Source organism: Pristiophorus japonicus, chromosome 12, assembly GCF_044704955.1.
Source record: "Pristiophorus japonicus isolate sPriJap1 chromosome 12, sPriJap1.hap1, whole genome shotgun sequence".
Classification (NCBI taxonomy): domain Eukaryota; kingdom Metazoa; phylum Chordata; class Chondrichthyes; family Pristiophoridae; genus Pristiophorus; species Pristiophorus japonicus.
Window position 1 is genome coordinate 68,500,753 of NC_091988.1, and position 21,163 is coordinate 68,521,915.

A 21,163-nucleotide genomic window follows, 5' to 3' on the forward strand; every position below is an offset into this window, starting at 1 on the left:
TTCCTTCATCTAAATAATTAATGTACATTGTAAAGAACTAGGGTCCCAGCACTGAGCCCTGCGGCACCCCACTAGTCACTGCCTGCCGTTCTGAAAAGGACCTGTTTATCCCGACTCTCTGCTTCCTGTCTGCCAACCAGTTCTCTATCCACATCAGTATATAACCCCAATACCATGTGCTTTGATTTTGCACACCAATCTCTTGTGTGGGACCTTGTCAAAAGCCTTTTGAAAGTCCAAATACACCACATCCATTGGTTCTCCCTTGTTCACTCTACTAGTTACATCCTCAAAAAATTCCAGAAGATTTGTCAAGCATGATTTCCCCTTCATAAATCCAAGGCTGAATAACTGAAGCATCACTTCCTTCACTTTGTATCCAGCTCCCTTGAGATAAAGGCCAATATTCCACTAGCCTTTTTGATTGTACATGTCCACTGGCTTTGAATGATTTCTGTACTTGGATTCTCAAATCTCTCTGCTCCTCTGAGTTCACAGTTTCTCACCATTCAGAATAAAACCAGCCCGAGTTCGCTAATTAATGACAGAGTGATCCGAGGGACACACTGAGGGAAGGGGAAGAGAATCCTTCTGGTCATCACGGGTTGCAACGCTGGAACTGCCGATCATGAAGTTTTTCTCAGTTCAGTATTTCTGGGAAAACCCAAACACTGTCATTGCGAATGAAGCTTCCCCGAAATAATGAACCAAGGAAATCTTCAACTCATTTACACATAGAAACAAGAGGAATTCTCACCCCGCTGCACTTTACACGAGGGACAAACACACAAACTAGCCATTGGGTTAAAGTGGCCCAAGGTATAACTCATTGCATGAGGGAAGAAAAATCTCCATTTCCAACATTTTTGGCATAGATGTGTGTGTTATCTTTAACTTCTTATTTCTCCTGACCTCTGACGGGGTAAAGTTCCAGGGAACAGAAGCCCTCCCAGAGTGTCCGTGTGACCATTGCTCAAGTGTTGGCTGAGTGAGCGATGGCATTGCGGACAGTGGGCGGAACCACAACCGATCATACGCTCCCAACACCTGCACACACACAGCACCAACCGAGACTGCAAACTCGGGTTGGTTTTATTCCGAATGGTGAGAAACTGTGAACTCAGAGGAGCAGAGGGGTTTGGGAGTCCAAGTACAGAAATCATTCAAAACCAGTGGACAGGTACAATCAAAAAGGCTAGTGGAGTATTGGCCTTTATCTCAAGGGGGCTGGATACAAAGTGAAGGAAGTGATGCTTCAGTTGTTCAGCCTTGGGTCAGACCCCATCTGGAGCACTGCGTTTAGCTTTGGGCATCGCAGTTTCACCAGAACGACAAAAGGGTTCAGAAGGTTAAATTATGAGGACAGGTCGTATAGACTCGACTTGTATTCACTAGAGTATAGTAGATTAAGGGGTGATCTGGTTGAGGAGTTTAAAAAGGATTCGATAGGGTAGATGGAGAGAAACTATTTCCATGGTGGAGCAGTCCAGAACAAGGGGGCATAACCTTAAAATCAGACCTAGGCCAATTGGGAGCAAAATCAGGAAGCACTTCTTCATACAAAGGGCAGTGGAAATCTGGAACTCTCTCCCCCAAAAGGTTGTGGATGCCGGGGGTCAATTGGAGCTTTCAAGACTGAGATCAATGGATTTTTGAAAGGTAAATGTATCGAGGGACATGGAACAAAGATGGGAAATAATAGTTGAGGTGCAGATCAGCCACAATCTAACAGGAAGACAGAATGAGCTCGAGATGATGAATAGCCTCCTGCTGTTGCTATTCTCCTCAATGGTCCAGAGGCAGTAAGGTCAACTGCAGCATCTCAATTTGGCAGCTCAGGCTGAGACCTGCAGACTCAGCACAGGCAGGGTTTGAAACTGGAACCTGCTGATCTGTAGCACCCAGCACCTCATTGGCCAATGCCTTTATCTCCAGGAACCATCGAGGAAGCTGCCCTTTCTTTGAAAGCCTCCAAGAAGCCAAATTCCTTTCTAAATATTCCATTATCCAGAGATAAGATGGTGTTGGGCCTTCTTGAACTGGTGACAGCACTTTGATACAACTGAGTGACTTGCGAGAGGGCAGTTAAGAGACAACCAGGTTGGTGTGGGACTAGAGTCACGTATAGGCCCAGACCGGGTAAGGACGGCAGGTTTCCTTCCCGAAAGAGACATCAGTGAACCCATTGGATTTTTACAACAATTCGAAACTAGGATTCAACTACCTGGTTTTTATTTCCAAGATTTTTAAAACTGAATTCAAATTCTCAAAGCTGCTGTGGTGGGATTTGAACCCGTGCTCCCTGGATTATTAGTCCAGCAACACAACCACTGGGCCACTGGACCCCACAGATCAACAGTTTTAAATTATATACTGTCAGTTCAGTGGTAAAATGTCAGTTCAGTGGGTACAGGGTTAGTGAATCTCCTTCGATAGACGGGGATAACCGTAACAGGCAATTCCTGTCCTCCCGTTCAGTCAGGGAGCTGCACAGGAAGGAATTAACAGAGGCCTATGGCACGAGCAGAATGTCTGGTGAATATTGACTCACCCACATCACTGCGTTGGCTGTTCTTGTCATTGGGCAGGCGTGCGTAGGCGGTGTAGTGTCCCCCAATCATCCCGCCATAGTGATTGATTACTGCATACAGATCGTAGACAGGCGGCTGTCGGTCGTCCTTCTGACCAATGCAAAACTTGCTCAGGTCCAGATTTCTTTTGAGGAAAAAAAAGTGATTAAGGCAAACATTTAACAAAAAATTATGTCCAAACGATCCTGGCTCACCGATTTTCCTGGAGAGTTCCCATCAAACACTCCCTGGGCATGGGTTAGATACAGAGTAAAGCTCCCTCTACACTGTCCCATCAAACACTCCCAGGGCAGGTACAGCACGGGGTTAGATACAGAGTAAAGCTCCCTCTACACTGTCCCATCAAACACTCCCAGGGCAGGTACAGCACGGGGTTAGATACAGAGTAAAGCTCCCTCTACATTGCCCCATCAAACACTCCCAGGGCAGGTACAGCACGGGTTAGATACAGAGTAAAGCTCCCTCTACATTGCCCCATCAAACACTCCCAGGGCAGGTACAACACGGGTTAGATACAGAGTAAAGCTCCCTCTACAAGTGTTCCATTAAACACTCCCAGCTCTGGGTACATTTTCCCAACTTTATGCCAGTGCCCCAATTTCAGGAGCACACTCCCACTGCATAGATGTGCCATTTCCCCCAGCAGCCATCCTAACGCCTCTACATGTCATACTGCAAAAGTAGTGTTGAATTCAAGGCCAGTTTTGAGCTGTGGACCTAGTAGATATTTTTACAATGTGGACCGATGCCCCTCCCCACCCCAATGGTAATAGATGGGGTTGATTTCCTATCGGGCCTTTGCAGACAGAAGTGGCCTTTATTAAAACGTTCTTTAAAAGAGCCACCCCATGCACGATGGGCAGGATGGCCTCCTTCTGTGCTGTATGTTTGCAGAAGGTGATGAATTAGGATCCATATACCTGCGGCGAAAGGGCGGTGTGGGGGGTGAGGCGCGCGGGGCGGGGGGTGATGCGCGCGGGGCGGTGTGTCCGGGGGGAGGCGCCCGGTGTGGTGTGGACGGGGCAGGAGGTGCGCGCGCGGTGCGGCGTGTACGGGGCGAGGCGCGCGCCGCGTACGGGGCTAGGCGTATGAGGCGAGGCGCATGCGCGGTGCGCTGTGCACGGGGCGAGGCGCGTGGTGTGTACGGGGCGAGGCGCGCGGTGCGGTGTGTTCGGGGCGAGACGCTCGCGTGCTCTGCGGCGCGCACGGGGCGAGGCGCGCGGTGTGGCACGTACGGGGCGAGGCGAGGCACGCGCGGTGCGGTGTGTACGGAGCGAGGCGCACGCGGGGCGAGGCGCGCGGTGCGACGCGTGTTGTGTACGGGGCGAGGCGTGTGCGCGATGCGGTGTGTACGGGACGCGCCGCATACGGGGCGTGGTGGCGCGTGCACTGCGGTGTGTAGGGGGCGAGGCGCGCGCGTGCTGCGGTGTGTACGGGGCGAGGCGCGGCGAAGCACATTGTCGCCGCTGCGTACCTGATGGGAAACTCCACCATGTCGTTGATCTTGTCCCTCCAGATAAAATTGCGGAAGGAGAAGCGCTTGAGCTGAATGATGAGTACGTTGGGGAGCCACCAGAGCATCAGCTGCTTGGATGCCTCCCTGTGCTGCTTACAGTTAGGGCAGTACCTGCAGTGGGTGAGAAGCAGCTGTCAGTGCTAGGCCTCGCACTGCCCGCATGCACATAATAACGTCACCGCGCAACACCACACCAAATAGAGCACTACTGAGGAAACCTTATTGGGCTGCCTAGGTCTTTAGCACATCTCAGCCCGACTCAACACAAAGGAAGCAAAGCGATTCCGGATGTTGAATTGTAATTAAAAAAATCATTCTCGGAATGTGGACATCGCTGGCAAGGCCAGCGTTTATTGCCCATCCCTAGATGCCCTTCAGGTGGTGGTGGGCCACCTTCCTTAACCGCTGCAGTCCATGTGGTGAACGTGCTCCCACAATGCTGTTTGATCAAGAGTTTCAGGATTTTGACCCCAGCGATGATGAAGGAACAATGTATTCTGAGGGGGAGCGGGTGGACAGCCAGAGGTCGTCGTCCAGATCGGTACCAATGACATGGGTACAAAGAGGGATGAGGTCCTGCAGGTAGATTTTAGGAAAGAGATTAAAAAGCAGGACCTCAAAGATAGTAATCTCCAGATTACACCCGGTACCATGGGCTAGTGAGTACAGAAATAGGAGGATAGAGCAAATGAATGCATGGCTGGAAGGATGGTGCAGGAGGGAGGGCTTTAGATTCCTGAGACATTGGGACCGCTTCCAGGGGAGGTGGGACTTGGACAAGCCGGACGTGTTGCACCTCAATAGGGCCGGTACCAATATCCTCGCGGGGGGTGTTGGTAGTGCTGTTAGGGAGGGTTTAAACTAGCTTGATGGGAACCTGAGAATAGATTCAGAAGGGAGAGAAGCAAAGCTGGAAATGGAAGGCAGAAAAGTAATAAGCGAGTTTGGAAGGCAGAGGAAACAAAGGCTAGAAAATAGACAAGGGAGTTTGGCAGTGAGAAAAGGTATATACTTCAATGCAAGGAGTCTACGGCATGAGGTAGATGAGCTGAGAGCACAGATAGACACATGGGAGTACAATATTATAACTATGACTGAGACATGGCAGAAAGAAGGGCAGGTATGGCAGCTCAACATTTCTGGTTACAGGGTTTTTCAGACAAGATAGAGAGGGTTTAAAAAAGGATTGGGGGGGTCGCAGTATTGATTAAAGAAACAATTACAGCTGTGAGGAGGCATATGTTAGAAGGATCATCAAATTACACCATATGGGTTGAACTGAAGAACAAAACAGGGGCGATCACAATGCTGGGAGTTTACTAGAGACCCCCAAACAAACAGTCAGAGGGAGATAGAAGAGCAAATATGTAGGCTAATTTCTGAGAAGTGCAAAAACTATGTAGGGCACTAATAGTAGTGGAATAGAATTATTGTGAAAGGTATAGAGCAACCAGAATTCATAAAATGCATTCAGGAGAACTTTTTTAGCCAGTACGTAGCAAGCCCAACCAGAGAGAGGACGGTTCTGGACTTAGTTTTAGGGAATGAAGCTGGGCAGGTGGAAGGGGTATCAGTGGGAGAGCATTTTGGTGCTAGTGATCATAATTCAGTTAGATTTAGGGTCGTTATGGAAAAGGACAAAGGTAGACCAGGAATAAAAGTTGGGGAAAAGCCAATTTTACTGAGCTGAGAGGTGATTTAGCCAAGGTGGACTGGAAACAGCTACTGGAAGGTAAATCAATGTCAGAGCAATGGAAGGCATTCAAGGAGGAGATAGTGAGGGTTCAGAGCAAGTACATTCCCTTAAAGAAAAAGGGTGGCACTAGAAAATCCAGAGCCCCCTGGATGTCAAGGATAGGATAAAGAAAAAAAGGGAATCTTATGACAGATTTTACAGAAGGACAGGATCAACTATCCCTGCATGATGAATGAAAGACTTGCATTTATACAGTGGTTTGTAGAACCTCCCAAAGCACTTCACACCCAATGACGTACTTTTCTGAAGTGTATTTACGTGTAATGTAGGGACGCAGCAAACAATTTGCTCACAGCACGCTCCCACCAACGGCAATGAGATAAATGACCAGATGATCCCCAGCAGGAAAGGGAGGGATGAAACTGGGGTGAGAGAGACCAGGCACAATCTTACCAAGCTTCCTCAGGTGCCAGCACCTCAGGTTTGGTGAAGAGATTCAAGCACTGTTCCAGGGTGAAGTAGCCAGCCCTGGATGCCTCGTTGACTGAACTGGGATCTTCCACATACTCCAGCTCCTTGGATTCAACCAGCACGTACTCCTTCTGTCGCTCGTTGTTTTTCCAAACCATTGCTAATGAGACACTGTCTGGGAGTTCCAACGGAGTATCACCTGTACAGGAGACAAGCTAGAATGATTACAAGGTGTCGATGACCCAGGTTAATTTTCAAACATGTGAAAGGTTTGATACCATACATAGCTCTGCATGCACAGGCACAACAACTTTGAGTGGCGCTGAATTGAACATTTTGTAATTCTAAATTAACTGTTTAACTTAAAGCTGGTCGAGTGATAAATATTGGCCAGGAAGCCTGAGAGAACAACCCTGCTCTTCTTGAAAATCTTTTATATGCATCTGAGGGGGGCAGTCAGGGCCTCGGTTTAACATCTCATCTAAAAGACAGCACCTTCGACAGTGCAGTGCTCCCTCAATACTGCCCCTCCGACAGTGCAGCGTTTTCTTAGTACTGCCCCTCCGACAGTGCAGTGCTCCCTCAGTACTGCCCCTCCGACACTGCAGTGCTCCCTCAATTCTGCCCTTCCGACAGTGCAGCGCTCCCTCAATACTGCCCCTCCGACAGTGCAGCTCTCCCTCAATTCTGCCCCTCCGACAGTGCAGCGCTCCCTCAGTACTGCCCCTCCGACAGTGCAGCTATCCCTCAGTACTGCCCCTCCGACAGTGCAGCTCTCCGTCAGCACTGCCTCTCCGACAGTGCAGCACTCCCTCAGCACTGCCTCTCCGACAGTGCAGCACTCCCTCAGTGCTGCCCCTCCCGACAGTACAGCGCTCCCTCAGTACTGCCCTTCCGACAAGCCCACTTCTATGTTTCCCTGCACTTTTCCCGTAGCCCTGCAAATTTTTTTCCTACAGATACTTATTCAAATCTCTTTTCAAGGCTGAAAGCCAGGGGGAGGGGGATAGCTGAAGGGCGTAGACCAGAAACAAAAATAAATCAGCACAAAGGCCTAGCTCCACCATCAAATAACCACACGTCAGCTCAGCCACATTGGCTCTGCAACCCAGCTCCTGGTTTAAGCAAAGGTGCTCAAGCGGTTCAAAATGACAGCGATAACATGGACATTACGTGCATGCGCTGACGACTGACATCAATCATGCAGGGGAAGATGCTTGGGAGTGTGTTACGAGGTTGTGGTACGACTAACTGCTTTGGCTGAAGTTCTAAACGAGGTTTTATTAAATTAACCAAACGTTTGTTTAACTGTTTAGGCATCTGATCAGGCTTCCAGGCTCCCGTTGCCACAGATTTTAAGGTCCCTTGTGTTTAAATCCCTGCATTGCGTTACCTGTTGATCTACAAAATCTCCTACAACCCCCACTACCCCCGAACTCTTCAATCCTCTGACTCCAGCCTCTTGTGCCCAATCCTCTCCCCACCTTCACCATTCACCATGAAATGCTGAGGGCAGTGCTGATCAATACGAATCGCTGACTAGCCACAGGTAGTCCATGGCGACGCTATTTTAGCCACATGCACTAATTTCAGTAGGCATGGGGGGCGGGGGGGAAAAGGGCGGGTGCGGGGGAGCAGGGGGCCGAGGAGCCCGAGAACCAGGGGGTCCCAAGGGGCCCGGGAGCAGGGGGGGGCCCCTGAGGGGCCCGAGGAGCAGGGGGGCCGAGGGGCACGAGCGAAGGAAGAGACGGCATTGAAGTCAGTAAGTAGAAGGTCGCTGGTTCTCTTCCTTCCCAGAGTCTCCAATTATATAAAGATTGATGAAACAGAGACAGCTTACTCTTAACAAATGTTTTGTTTTAATTGAACCAGAGCACACTGCGTCAGAAACAGAACACTTGAGTCGACAGTCCGTCGCCACCCAGTTTGAGAGTGTGTACCCAGCAGGCTTGCTTTGTGGAGCTGTCAGAGTGACTCTGTTCTCCCTGCTCGGACCCAGTATACCGCAGCACGAGTCTCTGATGGTTTGCTAAGCCCACGTTATTGCGTACACTTTTTTTTGCCGAGACCCGTTCGGTGACTGCGGTTTTACAACAATGGGCCAATAATAAACCCTCCCTTTGGTCAGTTTTAAATGTGCCAGGCAACAAAGGATGGTGGAAGTGTACTCCCCCACCCCTCGCATGCCCCCAGTCCATGCGCTGTAGGGAAGGATCAAAGCGGATGTCAGGCAGGGAGCAGCGAAGGAACTGGCAGATAACCGAGACAGTGACGGTGTTTAGAAAAGGCTGCGCTGGATCAGCAAGGCGCAGGGACTGCACCGCAGCAATCTACATGCAAGGATTTGGAAGCAACCGGATTAAACCAGAGATGCTCAAAGTGACCCATGTCCCTAAAATAGCTGCAGCAGCCCTTCAGTCAGAAACAGTCATTCCATTTTCTTATGCAACCTGCTTTTTGTGCAGCAGCTGACAAAGAGATTAAATATACTCCACATTTATTAAACAACGAAGCGTGCCAGTCAGTCTCGCTGCAAGAGTCGAGCCTGGTTACTGTTCACCTCACCTCGGTCTTCCATTTTCTGCTCTTTGTTTGACGAGTCAATGAGCTTGATGTAAAACTGTGGGGTGTGGAAGCGCACAGACTCAGCTGGCTGCTGATAACCAGGGATTGCAGCTGTGGGAGGGAATAGAATATTGGAAATTACTCCCGTGCAAAAAATGCTCAATAACTCAAAGGCTTTTAAAGGGGAAGCCCCTGCCTGATAAAACCTCCTCAGCTTTAAACAAAGCAGATAAAGTTAACAATGGAAACATCTAGGACAGTTTTAAAACAGAGAGTTGCAATGTTCCCCAGGAAAGACATCTAGTCAAACTAAAAGCTGCAGGAATCAAAAAAAAGAACTTGCATTAAATAACGCCTTTCACCACCTCAGGACATCCCAAAGTGCTTTACAGCCAATGAAGTACTTTTGGAGTGTCGTCACTGTTGTAATGTGGGAAATGTGGCATTCAATTTGCGCACAGTAAGCTCCCACAAACAGCAATGTGATGATGACCAAATAATCTGGTTTTATTATGTTGATTGAGGGATAAATATTGGCCAGGACACCGGGGAGAACTCCCAGCTCTTCTTCGAAATAGTGCCAAGGAATCTTTTATGTCCACTTGAGAGTTTAAAATCTCATCTGACAGTGCAGCACTCCCTCAGTACTACACTGGAGTGAGTGTCAGCCTAGATTTTTGTGCTCAAGTCTCTGAAGTGGAGCTTGAAACCACAACCATCTGACTCAGGGGAGGGTGCTGCCCACTGGACTGACACAAGGGTTACTAGTATAATTGTGGGATGGCAATGCCAGATTGGGGGGGGGGGAGATGGTTAAGTGAGTTCCCCCCAAGGGTGAGTGCTTGTGCCCTGAGTTTTCTAATCTAGTTTCATTATCTGGATGCGGAAACCAAACTGCAACTTGGCTAAATGTGCTAAATGGGATCAAGGGGTATGGAGAGAAAGCAGGAAAGGGGTACTGAGGAAATGATCAGCCGTGATCTTATAGAAAGGTGGTGCAGGCTCGAAGGGCCTACTCCTGCACTTATTTTCTATGTTTCTGTTTAACATGGAGAGAATGAGAGCAGTGCATGAAATAACAGCAGCAAAAGATTTTCAAAAAAGGATTCTGTGATTGCAGAGAAGATGAATGAAGTTTTTGCAGAGTATTACAGATAGATTTTTTAAAAATAGACAATGACTGGGATGGAATTAGTACAGGGACTGATATCAGGTGAGAGAGTGAAGGCAGGTTTGTCACCTACAATATTCCAATTATAAAAAGAAAGTGACAGAATGCTGAAATCGATAACCAGAAGCGTGGAGTACGTGTCTACACTGCGGGTTGATCAGGTTCAGATCCCATGTCGATACTGCATTAGAGAGGCTGCAGAGCACAAGGTGACTGATCGAGGGTAGCGGAGATGGGCATTGAGGAACGATGCTGAAGCATTCCAGTCTGGAACCCAGTCTTGCCCTCGCATGATCATATACTCTTCATCCCTCCCCCGAGCACGAAGTCCATATATGGAGACTCCACAGCTAAGGCCAACTCACTCAGCACAGAGCACAACTTTCTTTGGAACAGAGAAGGCTGAGGGGAGGCCTGATTGAGGAGGTATATAAAATTATGTGGGGCCTAGATAGAGTGGATAGGGAGGACCTATTTCCCCTCAGCAGAGGGGTCAATAAACAGGGGGCATAGATTTAAAGTAATTGGTAGAAAGATTATAGAGGAGTTGAGGAGAACTTTTTTCACCCAGAGGGTGGTGGGGGTCTGGAACACCTTGCCTGAATGAGGTAGTGTATATGGATTTTAGCAAAGCTTTAGATAAGGTCCCACATGGCAGACTGGTCACAAAAGTAATAGCCCATGGGATCCAGGGCAAAGTGGCAAGTTGGATCCAAAATTGGCTCAGAGGCAGGAAGCAAAGTGCAATGACTAATGGGTGTTTTTGTGACTGGAAGGCTGTATCCAGTGGGGTATGATTAAGAAGTTTGCAGATGACACTAAAGTTGGCTGTGTGGCTGATAATGAAGAAGAAACCTGCGGCCTGCAGGAAGATATCAATGTACTGGTCAGATGGGCAGAACAGTGACAAATGGAATTCAATCGGATAAGTGTGAGGTAATGGAGTTGGGGAGATTAAACAAGGCAAGGGAATACACATTAAATGGTATGACACTGAAAAGTGTAGAGGAACAAAGTGACATTGGAGTGCAGGTCCACAGATCCCTGAAGGTAGCAGGCCAGGTAGATAAGATGGTTAAGAAGCCATATGGAATACTTGCCTTTATTAGTCGAGGCATGGAATACAAGAGCAGGGAGGTTATGCTTGAACTGTATAAAACACTTATTAGGCCGCAGCTGGAGTACTGAGTGCAGTGCTGGTCACCACATTACAGGAAAAATGTGATTGCACTGGAAAGGGTGCAGAGGAGATTTACAAGAATGTTGCCTGGACTGGAGAAATTTGGCTATGAGGAAAGATTGGAGATGTGGTGTCTGTTTTCTTTGGAACAGAGGAGGCTGAGGGGAGACCTGATTGAGGTGTATAAAATTATGAGGGACCTAGACAGAGTGGATAGGAAGGATCTGTTTCCCTTGGCAGAGGGGTCAACAACCAGGGGCATATATTTTAAGTAATTGGGGGGAGGTTTAGAGGAGATATGAGGAGAAATTTCTTCACCCAGAGGGTGGTGGGGGTTTGGAACTCACTGCCTGAAAGGGTGGTAGAGGCAGAAATGCTCAGCACATTTAAAAGATACTTGGATGTGCACTTAAAGTGCCGTAACCTACAGGGCTACGGACCAAGAGCTGGAAAGTGGGATTAGGCTGGGTAGCTCTTGGTCAACCGGCGTGGACACAATGGGCCGAAATAGCCTCCTTCCACGCTGTATAATTCTATGATTCTATGAAAGGGTGGTAGAGGCAGAAATCCTCCTCACATTTAAAAAGTACTTGGATAGGCACTTGAAGGGCAGTAACTTATAGGGCTACAGACCTAGAGCTGGAAAGTGGGGCGAACTGCATAGCCCTTTTTCGGCCGGCACAGACACGATGGGCCGAATGGCCTCCTTCCGTGCTATAAATTTGTATGATTCTACTTGAATATAAAATGTGTGGATATCAAGTCGATGCATTAGTGGAAGACTAATAAGCAGCATGTCACAGATAATTCCAGGTGATCACAGCCAGTCTACACAATAACAAAACACAGTTCTGACGAAAGGTCACTGAGCTGAAATGTTAACTCTGTTTCTCTTTGCACAGATGCTGCCTGACCTGCTGAATATTTTCGTTTTTTTATTCCAGTGATTAAGACCTTGCTTACTATTGCTGTGCTAATATCAATTACAGAAAGACCTCTGCACCCAGATTCAGGGAAGAGCAACATTGCAAAAGCTGCAGACCATCTGGGCTCCAAACAGATGAGCATCAGTGTTCAAATGGCCTTTCCTCGTCCTGGTCTCTCATTCTGGAGGTGGAGCGGGGTAATTGATGTGTACAGATAAGACGTTCCACTCTTATTTTTACTGGGAATTATTACTATGCTGCCTTATCAAGGAGGATTGGGTAAGGGAAAACAAATAACCATCACCTTCAGGCTTCGCAGCTTTCTCGTAAGAGGTTTCCTTCTCGCATCCAGAGTCCTCCTGTGACTCTGGCCGCAATTCCGAGAATCCGGAGTCATAGCTGTGAATAGAATCCTTGTCTCTGCCCGGCATGCTGGTTCCCTTCGAGAAAGCAGAGGCCAGGAGGGGCTCAGAGACGGAGGTGGTTAGATGGGTGCGGTGCACGGGCCTGAAGTCTCTCTCCTGGACCTCCGAGGGCATCTTTCCGTCCGCGGCCTCGGAGCTGGGAGTGTTTCCGGGGGTGGGCTGTACACACTCCGTCTTGGAAGGGGGTGGTTCCGGCGAGATCCGCCCTGGCTGGAACGGGGGCTGGAACACGTTGACGGAATACCTGTCACAGAATACATTACAGGAATATTAACCTCACCTCGTTCACCCACACACACACACACACACACATTATCTCACCGAGTGCAGAATCATAGAAACCTACAGCACAGAAGGAGGCGGCCATTCGGCCCATCGAGCCTGTGCCGGCTCTGTGAAAGAGCGATTCAATCAGTCCCACTCCCCCTGCTCTTACCCCACAGCCCTGTGAATTTCCCCTTTTCAAGTATTTATCCAATTCTCTTATGAAAGGGAGTCAACAAACAGGTGACATAGATTTAAGCTTGAATATAGGGGGTATGATTAAGAAATTTGCAGATAACACTAAAATCGGCTGTGTGGTTGATAATGAAGAAGAAAGCTGCGGATTGCAGGAAGATATCAATTAATTGCTCAGGCGGGCAGAACAGTGGCAAATGGAATTAAAGCGAGAGAAGTGTGAGGTAGTGCATTTCGGGAAAGCTAACAAGGAAAGGGAATACACATTAAGTGGTAGGATACTGAGAAGGGTAGAGGAACAAAGGGATCTTGGAGTGCATGTTCACAGATCCCTGAAGGTAGCAGGCCAGGTAGATAAGGTGGTTAAGAAGGCACACGGAATGCATGTCTTTATTAGTCGAGGCATAGAATACAAGAGCAGGGAGGTTATGCTTGAACTGTATAAAACACTGGTTAGGCCACAGCTGGAGTGCTGCATGCAGTTCTGGCCACCGCATTACAGGAAGGACATGATTGCATTGGAGAGGGTACAGAGGAGATTTACGAGGATGTTGCCGGGAGTGGAGAATCTAAGCTTTGAGGGCAGATTAGATAGGCTGGGTTTGTTTTCATTGGAACAGAGGGGGCAGAGGGGAGACCTCATTGAGGTACCTCAAAACTGTCACCAAGCTCATGGTCTACAGGTCTATAATAATACCCGCCCTCCTGTATGGCTCAGAGACGCGGACGATGTACAGTAGACACCAAGTCGCTGGAGAAATACCACAGATATCTCCGCAAGATCCTATAAATCCCCTGGGAGGACAGACACACCAACATTTGTGTCCTCGTCCAGGCCAACATCCCCAGCATTGAAGCACTGACCACAGTTGATCAGCTCTGCTGGGCAGACCACATTGCTTGCATGCCAGACACGAGACCCCGAAAGCAAGCGCTCTACTTGGAACTCGTCCACGGCAAACAAGCCAAAGGTGGGCAGCGGAAACGTTACAAGGACACCTCAAACCCTCCCTGATTAAGTGCGACATCACCACTGACACCTGAGAGTCCCTGGCCAAAGACCACCCTAAGTGGAGGAAGTGCATCTGGGAGGGCGCTGAGCTCCTCAATTCTCGTCGCCGAGAGCATGCAGAAATCAAGCGCAGACAGCGGAAGGAGCGTGCGGCAAACCAGACTCCCTGCCCACCCTTTCCTTCAACCACTGTCTGTCCCACCTGTGACAGACACTGTGGTTCTCGTATTGGACTGTACAACCACCTAAGAACTCATGCTAAGAGTGGAAGCAAGTCTTCCTCGATTCCAAGGGACTGCCTATGATGATGATGATGATGATGATGATGATGATGATATGTAAAATTATGACGGACCCAGACATAGTGAATAGATAAGGTCTATTTCCCTTAGCAGAGGGGTCAACAGCCAGGGGGCATACATTTAAAGTGATTGGGGGGAGGTTTAGAGGGGATTTGAGGGGAAATTTCTTCACGCAGAGGATTTCACTGCCTGAAAGGGTGTTGTGGCAGAAACCCTCACCGCATTTAAAAAGTACTTGGATGTATACCTGAAGTGTCGTAACCTACAGGGCTACGGACCAAGAGATAGAAAGTGGAATTCGGCTGGTAGCCTCTTGTTGGCCCGCATGGACACTGTTGTGTATCTGTAAAGCATGCACTCCCATGTTCTGCCACCAGGGAGCGCATCCCCTGAAGTCCCAAGGGATCCCAGTATCCCTTGGGAGCACTGTATATAAGCCGGCCCCTAAGGCCTGTTCCTCACTCTGGAGTGTCTTAACAAAGACTGAGGTCACTGTTACTTTAACCTTCCTGTGTGCAGTCTCATCTGTGTTAGGAACACAATAGACATGATGGGCCGAAATTGCCTCCTTCCGTACTGTAAACTTCTATGATTCTATGAATCCAGGGCCAACAATTACTGGGGCGGATTTTCCGGTGATGTGCGCTTCTGTTTTCGCCCCAGAAGGGCAGTATTGGGCTCTTCTGGGCAGGCGGTCAGATTCTAGTGCTGATGAGGATTTTTGGGGCCGGTTTTGTGGGGGCGCGGAGCATTGCTGCCTGGAAGAGCTGAACCGGTGTGCAACGCCCCTGGTTGCGACACCAGCGGCACGCTTTTTGAGTCCCGCCCGACCTTGTACGCCCCGCAGCAATCCCTGCTGGGACCGCCTGTGAAAACGGGCTGTCCGACCTATACCGGCTGCAGAGTAAGCCATCCTCAGTTAAGTTCGATTGTTTGAATTTTTTTGTGATTTAGGTTGTGGTGGTGTGAGTTATTTATTGCGAATGTTTTTGGTGTTTTTTTTCAGGTATTTTTTTTCCCCCAAGCCGGCTCTTTAGCTTGGGATTGTCCCATGCTCAGCCGGTCTAGCACCCTAAGAGAGGTGTACAACGCCTCCCTTACCGCTCCGCCTCACACTCAGGGCCCAGCTGCCCAATTTTGCTGACTGAGGCGCAAACTTTACCATCCTGCTGCCGTTATGACCCCAAAATCAGCAAAACCGAAAATCCAGCCCATAGAATTTACAGCACAGAAACAGGCCATTCGGCCTAAATGGTCCACGCTGGTGGGACACATAACTTCAGACAGCACATACACAGATGGGGGAAGAGTGGAGCATGGATAAGACCCACACACTGACACTGTGCATCATCTCAGCAAGGGATTGTTTGATAACTAAGAGAACTAAAGAAAATCTCCTTTTACTAAAGTACCAACACATTGCCTTATCAGTCGAGCAAAACACCAAACTTAATTTGCAAGCAGGAAACAAATTATATTTTAAGAATTCTGCATTCCCAACTGTTTTACAAACTCTGGCTAAAGAAAAAAAAATCTGACATATATAAATATCTGAGTTAACCTTGGTCTTCATCCGCTCCGCCCCATATTCCTCCTTCCCTCCCTCCCCTGAAGACACTGACTGCGGCTGGGATATGGTTGCACATATACCAGCTATCCCTGGATACATCATACCCGCTCTTCACACGAGAGCAACGATAGTCAGCCTGGCTCAGTGGTGTCACCCCTGCCCAGATCAGGAGGTTGGTTGTGGGCTTAAGTTCACTTTATAACTCGAGCACCAAATCTGGGCTGACAATTCAGTGCACCACTGGTGTGGCTTACACGACGGATATTAAACCCAGGCCCCCGTCCACCTGCTCAGGTGCTTACGAAGTATCTCATGGTACCAGCAGCAAAGAGCTCAGGACAGTGCCCGGGCCAACAACAGAAATAAGTCACCCCTCAGCCAACACAATCGTTTGGCTGGTGCCTTTATATCATTTGCCACATATGGGACCTTGTTGTCCATTAATGCCTGCACGTTTGCTACTCAATAGCGATTACACTTCAAAAGCAATGAACTGGTTTGGAAGCAATGAAAATCTGATACTGCTGCTTCAATAGCAGCTTTGTGTCGAATTTACAAGTGGTGGCTAGATATTCATGGGGGGGGGGGTGGGGGGAGAGGGAAATTGCATAGCACCCTGTTTGGGGGCGTTAAAGCCGCGAGATGCGAGTTCCTGCAATAGGCGCAGAAGTCGCACCCCACAACCGAAATTCAGGTTACCGCCCCTAAGAGCAAGTGGAGTGTGGGGCGGAAGGAATCAGAGAGGGGTGCAGCGCTACGCATAGCCATGCAGCTTCAGGGGGCGCTCCCCAATTTTTGCTCCAGGACAAAAATGGGGCGCTGTGCGTGGTGAGGATGTTGTCATCGGGCGCTAACGGTTACTACCACCACTAAACTCCCACGCCCGGACCCGAATTTCTTCCCCTCTATCTTTTTAAATCAGATTCGATTCCGTGCTTACCCGAGGTCCACATGTATGCACTCACTGGCAAGACTTCACTGGGTCGTGACCAGGAACACAAACCCCCACGCTGACATTTTCCCCAAGCTAGCTCAGGGACACTAAGTCCAATTGTAGCACGCCGCCCCCCCCCACCCCGCCAACTCTTGCATCAAACTGAATCAGCCATCTCAACACAGGCCACAAACAGTTTAGGGGACATTAACATTCACGCCACATAAAGACTGCACGTTGGTGGAACAATGCGATCAGCAGCCGAGCACATGTGACGAGTGGGTCAAAGTAAAAACACATCCCGGTGACTGAAGTCTTCTTGTAATGTCACCCGCTATCTGAATGATTCATAAAACTCCTCAGCAATGCTGAGACAATGTGAAAGGCACGCGAGAGTGCTGCAATGTTAGCTCCCCGAGTCAGTGGGACTAAGGGCCAGTGCCGTGCAAATCTACACAGCCAGTTACGTACTCACGAATTAATTTTTTTTGTCACAGTACCTGGAATATCCCTCGAGCAGCTGCGTGAGCCTGGAGTGGGTGAGCCGCGACTCCGGCACGCTGATTATGAAGGGGAAGCCGATGTTCTCTGGTCTGCACTGGTTTTTATGATCTGACCAATGGTTCATCTGACAAGTCCTGGAGGTACAGAGAGAAAGGGGGGAGAGAATAAGCAAGTTACTCCGATACTCTATTAAAGCATGAGTTTGACGTCACCAAATGACCAATTCTCCGCTTGCCTCTGCATTACGGGGTACGTGACCTACAGTTTTCACATTTAAAACAAAAACCCTTTGCAATGTATAAAGAAGTTTTCCCTCTATGGGGCCTGCATTAGGTGGAAGATTGATAGCTTGTTTCCTCAGTTGGTAGTAATCACGCTTCGAGCCAGAAGGCCATCAGCGGGGGTATGGTCGTGTAGTGATTATGTTACTGGACTAGTAATCCAGTGAACAGGATTTCAAATCCTACTGTGGCAGTTTAAGAACTTGAGTTCAGTTAAAAAAAAAATCTGGAAATAACTTTCAAAAGATAAGAAATAGGAGCAGGAGTCGGCCATTCGGCCCCTCTAGCCTGCTTCCCCATTCAATAAGATCATGGTTGATCTTCTATCTCAACAACTACCTGCCCGATCACCATATCCCTTGGTTGCCCTAGAGTCCAAAAGTTTATCAATCTCTGTCTTGAATATACTCAACAGCTCAGCATTCACAGCCCTTTGGGGTAGAAAGTTCCAAAAAATCACTACTCTCAGTGAAGAAATGTCTCCTCATAGAAACATAGAAATTTACAGCGCAGAAGGAGGCCATGTCGGCCCATCGTGTCCGCACCGGCCGACAAAGAGCCACACGGCCCTCGGTCAGCAGCCCTGAAGGTTACATATAAACCTATGAACAATGAACAATGGCAGACAGGTAAAGAGCACCCGACCCAACCAGTCCACCCCACACAACTGCGACACCCCTTGCACAGCCTCATCTCAGTCCTAAATGGCCAACTCCTTATTCTAAGACTGTGACCGCCTATTGCTAGACTCACCAGCCAGGGGAAACATCCTCCCTGCATGTATCCTGTCAATCCCCCTCAGAATTTTATACATTTCAATGAGATCACCTCTCATTCTTCTAAACTCGAGTGAATATCGGCCTTGTCGACTCAATCTCTCCTCATAGGACAACCCTCTCATCCCAGGAATCAGTCTGGTGAAGCTCCGTTGCATATCTCTATGGCAATATATACTTCGTTAGGCAAGGAGATCAAAACTGTAATTGGATATATACTTGAAAAGGAAAGATGAGCAGGTGAGTGGGACTAATTGGAGAGCTTTCGCAAAGAGCTGGCACCAGCAAATGGGCCAAATAGCCTCCTTCTGTGCTATATGATTCTATGACAAGCTGGTATCACTAAATGTGACACTGAAGCTGTTGGATTGTCATTCAAACCCAACTGGTTCACTAATACGTAATGTCCTTTAGGGAAGGAAACCTGCCACCCTTACCCAGTCTGACTCCAGTCCCACACCCTCTTAACTGCCCTCTGAAAGGGCCTAGCAAGTTGCATCAAACTGATATAGAGGGGCAATAAATGCCGGCCTTGTGGAGAATGTGAAGGAAGTTCACATCATTCCAGAACTGGAGCGCACTCCAGTGCAGGAGTGTTACTTGTGTCAGAGTGCCATCCCTTGGATGAAGCTTTAAACCAAGGCCCCGTCTGTTGTCCCAGTGCTGCAGGTAGATGTTAAAGTGCCCTGGTGCTACTTGAAGAGCAGAAAGACCTCCCCAGGTCCTGGACAACATTTCTGCCTCATCTGTGTTGTAGAGATTGAATTTTATCCCTTCCACTACAAAGCCCAAATAACAGGGCCCTTGGCCATCAACAAAGACAATGAGGAGTCATTGTTTCACTGGCAGCGCTCCCACCTCAGACGGCCCCGGGTTCCAACCCTGCTGCAGACAGTCACGGTGAGTGGAGAAGGGAGCTGTGGCTCGGAATTCCACTGGGGTATTTGAGTCGACTGAGTGAGGGCACCCTCCCCCCTCCTTACCCTCACTGTATGAGTTGTGGGAGCCTATAAACCTCCACACCCCCGCTCACCACATGGGTTGTGAGAGCCTATAAACACCCACCCATCCCCATCGTAAAAGCAGGGAAGTCTTGCTACAGTTGTACAGGGTATTGGTGAGACCACACCTGGAATACTGCGTGCAGTTTTGGTTTCCGTATTTACGAAAGGATATACTTGCTTTAAAGGCAGTTCTGAGAAGGATTCTGGAGATAAGAGGGTTGACTTATGAGGAAAGGTTGAGTAGGTTGGGCCTCTACTCATTAGAATTCAGAAGCATGAGAGGTGATCTTATCGAAACGTATAAAATTATGAGGGGGCTTGACAAGGTGGGTGCAGAGAGGATGTTTCCACTGATGGGGGAAGACTAGAACTAGAGGGCATGATCTTAGAATAAGGGGCCGCCCATTTAAAATTGAGAGGAGGAGGAATTTCTTCTCTGAGGGTTGTAAATCTGTGGAATTCACTGCCCCAGAGAGCTGTGGAAGCTGGGTCATTGAATAAATTTAAGACAGAAATAGACAGTTTCTTAAACGATAAGGGAATAAGGGGTTGTGGGGAGTGGGCAGGGAAGTGAATCTGAATCCATGATCGGACCAGTCATGATCTTATGTATGGGTTGTGGGAGCCTATAAACCTCCACACCCCTGCACCCATCCCCCCCACCAATCGGCTGGGATAGAGATGGCCATGACCATGGAAGGAGTGTTGACGTTGCTGCCCATCAGACTGCTAATCAGCCTGCGAATCCTTCCACTGCTTCACGCTGACCTCCAAGGGTGGAGAACCAAATGAAAGTCTGCGGTCACGGTCGGGTGGTGCGTCAGTACGGCGTAGATCTGAAGGGCGGACTCACTGGTTGCAGTAGGCGACTCGGTAACAGCTGGTGCAACGCCGCAGCTTCTCATCGGGCTGCTGTGGCTTCTGACAGGCGGCGCACTTGTTGATCGGGATGTTGGGGATCACCAGCCGCTACGGACAGAGACAGGCAGCAAATTAGACATGTACAGCAGCTGGGAGAGTCTCTTACAGCATGAGACACTCAATGCACAAAATCATAAGCAATAGAGCAGCAATTTCAAGTACAGCTAATGCGTTCCACGGTCATTGTTGGGCGAGGTTAACAAAACGCATCTCATTCAGCAACCACGGCCAGAAGCCCCGCCAGTGAGAGCTGGGTTAACGTCTCCAACAAGGCTCTCTCCGCACAACAGAAGGGCAGGAGGTTTGTAGGAGTGGATGATGAGAATGGAATTAGTTCCACAAGCGTTCCAGCGCAGCACAGTAACAATTTACTGCAAGTCGGCAAATCTATCATTGAAAGTCCCGAGATACCCGAAATGCTGATAATTGGCCCATGGTTACAGGCAGTTTCTGCCGCATTGCAAGCGCCAGGCCCTCGGTACGGACTTCGATACCCCTACCCCATCTGCTTTACATGCAACTAGAGGCCTACATCAGGTGTTTGACGTTCAACGTCCTCGGGGCAACTAGGAACAGGCAGTAAATGCTGCCTTGCCAGTGTTGTGCACGCCCCAAGGATATATATCACGGACACGTCCAATCCTGTCCTCACCCGATGTCCACACACCTTTACCTTCCACTGGACAGTAGAGGAGCAGGAGGTCTCCTTATCCGAGGGGTGAGGAGCCCATTGTGACACTTCTACTGCCACTCCATCAGTGATCAGCCCTGGGACCTTCCTCACCCATACTGCTCAGGTGAACCATGAGGGAAGCCTGCTGTGCTAATCTCGAGCCTGCACCTGCAATGTGGGCACTGC

At 48.9% G+C, this 21,163-nt stretch overlaps 1 protein-coding gene across 6 annotated transcripts in view; it reads right to left on the bottom strand.

The window, feature by feature from the left end:
* usp19 (ubiquitin specific peptidase 19) overlaps positions 1-21,163 on the bottom strand; it is a 202,142-nt gene that overhangs the window by 25,997 nt on the left and 154,982 nt on the right. For all 6 annotated transcript variants that reach the window (XM_070895624.1, XM_070895620.1, XM_070895619.1 and 3 more), the window contains 7 exons: positions 20,237-20,352; positions 17,319-17,456; positions 12,421-12,785; positions 8,840-8,950; positions 6,257-6,473; positions 4,066-4,218; positions 2,552-2,715 (listed from right to left, as the gene is read on the bottom strand). In XM_070895624.1, the coding sequence (XP_070751725.1) occupies positions 2,552-2,715; positions 4,066-4,218; positions 6,257-6,473; positions 8,840-8,950; positions 12,421-12,785; positions 17,319-17,456; positions 20,237-20,352 (1,264 nt within the window). The remainder of the gene's footprint in view (positions 1-2,551; positions 2,716-4,065; positions 4,219-6,256; positions 6,474-8,839; positions 8,951-12,420; positions 12,786-17,318; positions 17,457-20,236; positions 20,353-21,163) is intronic.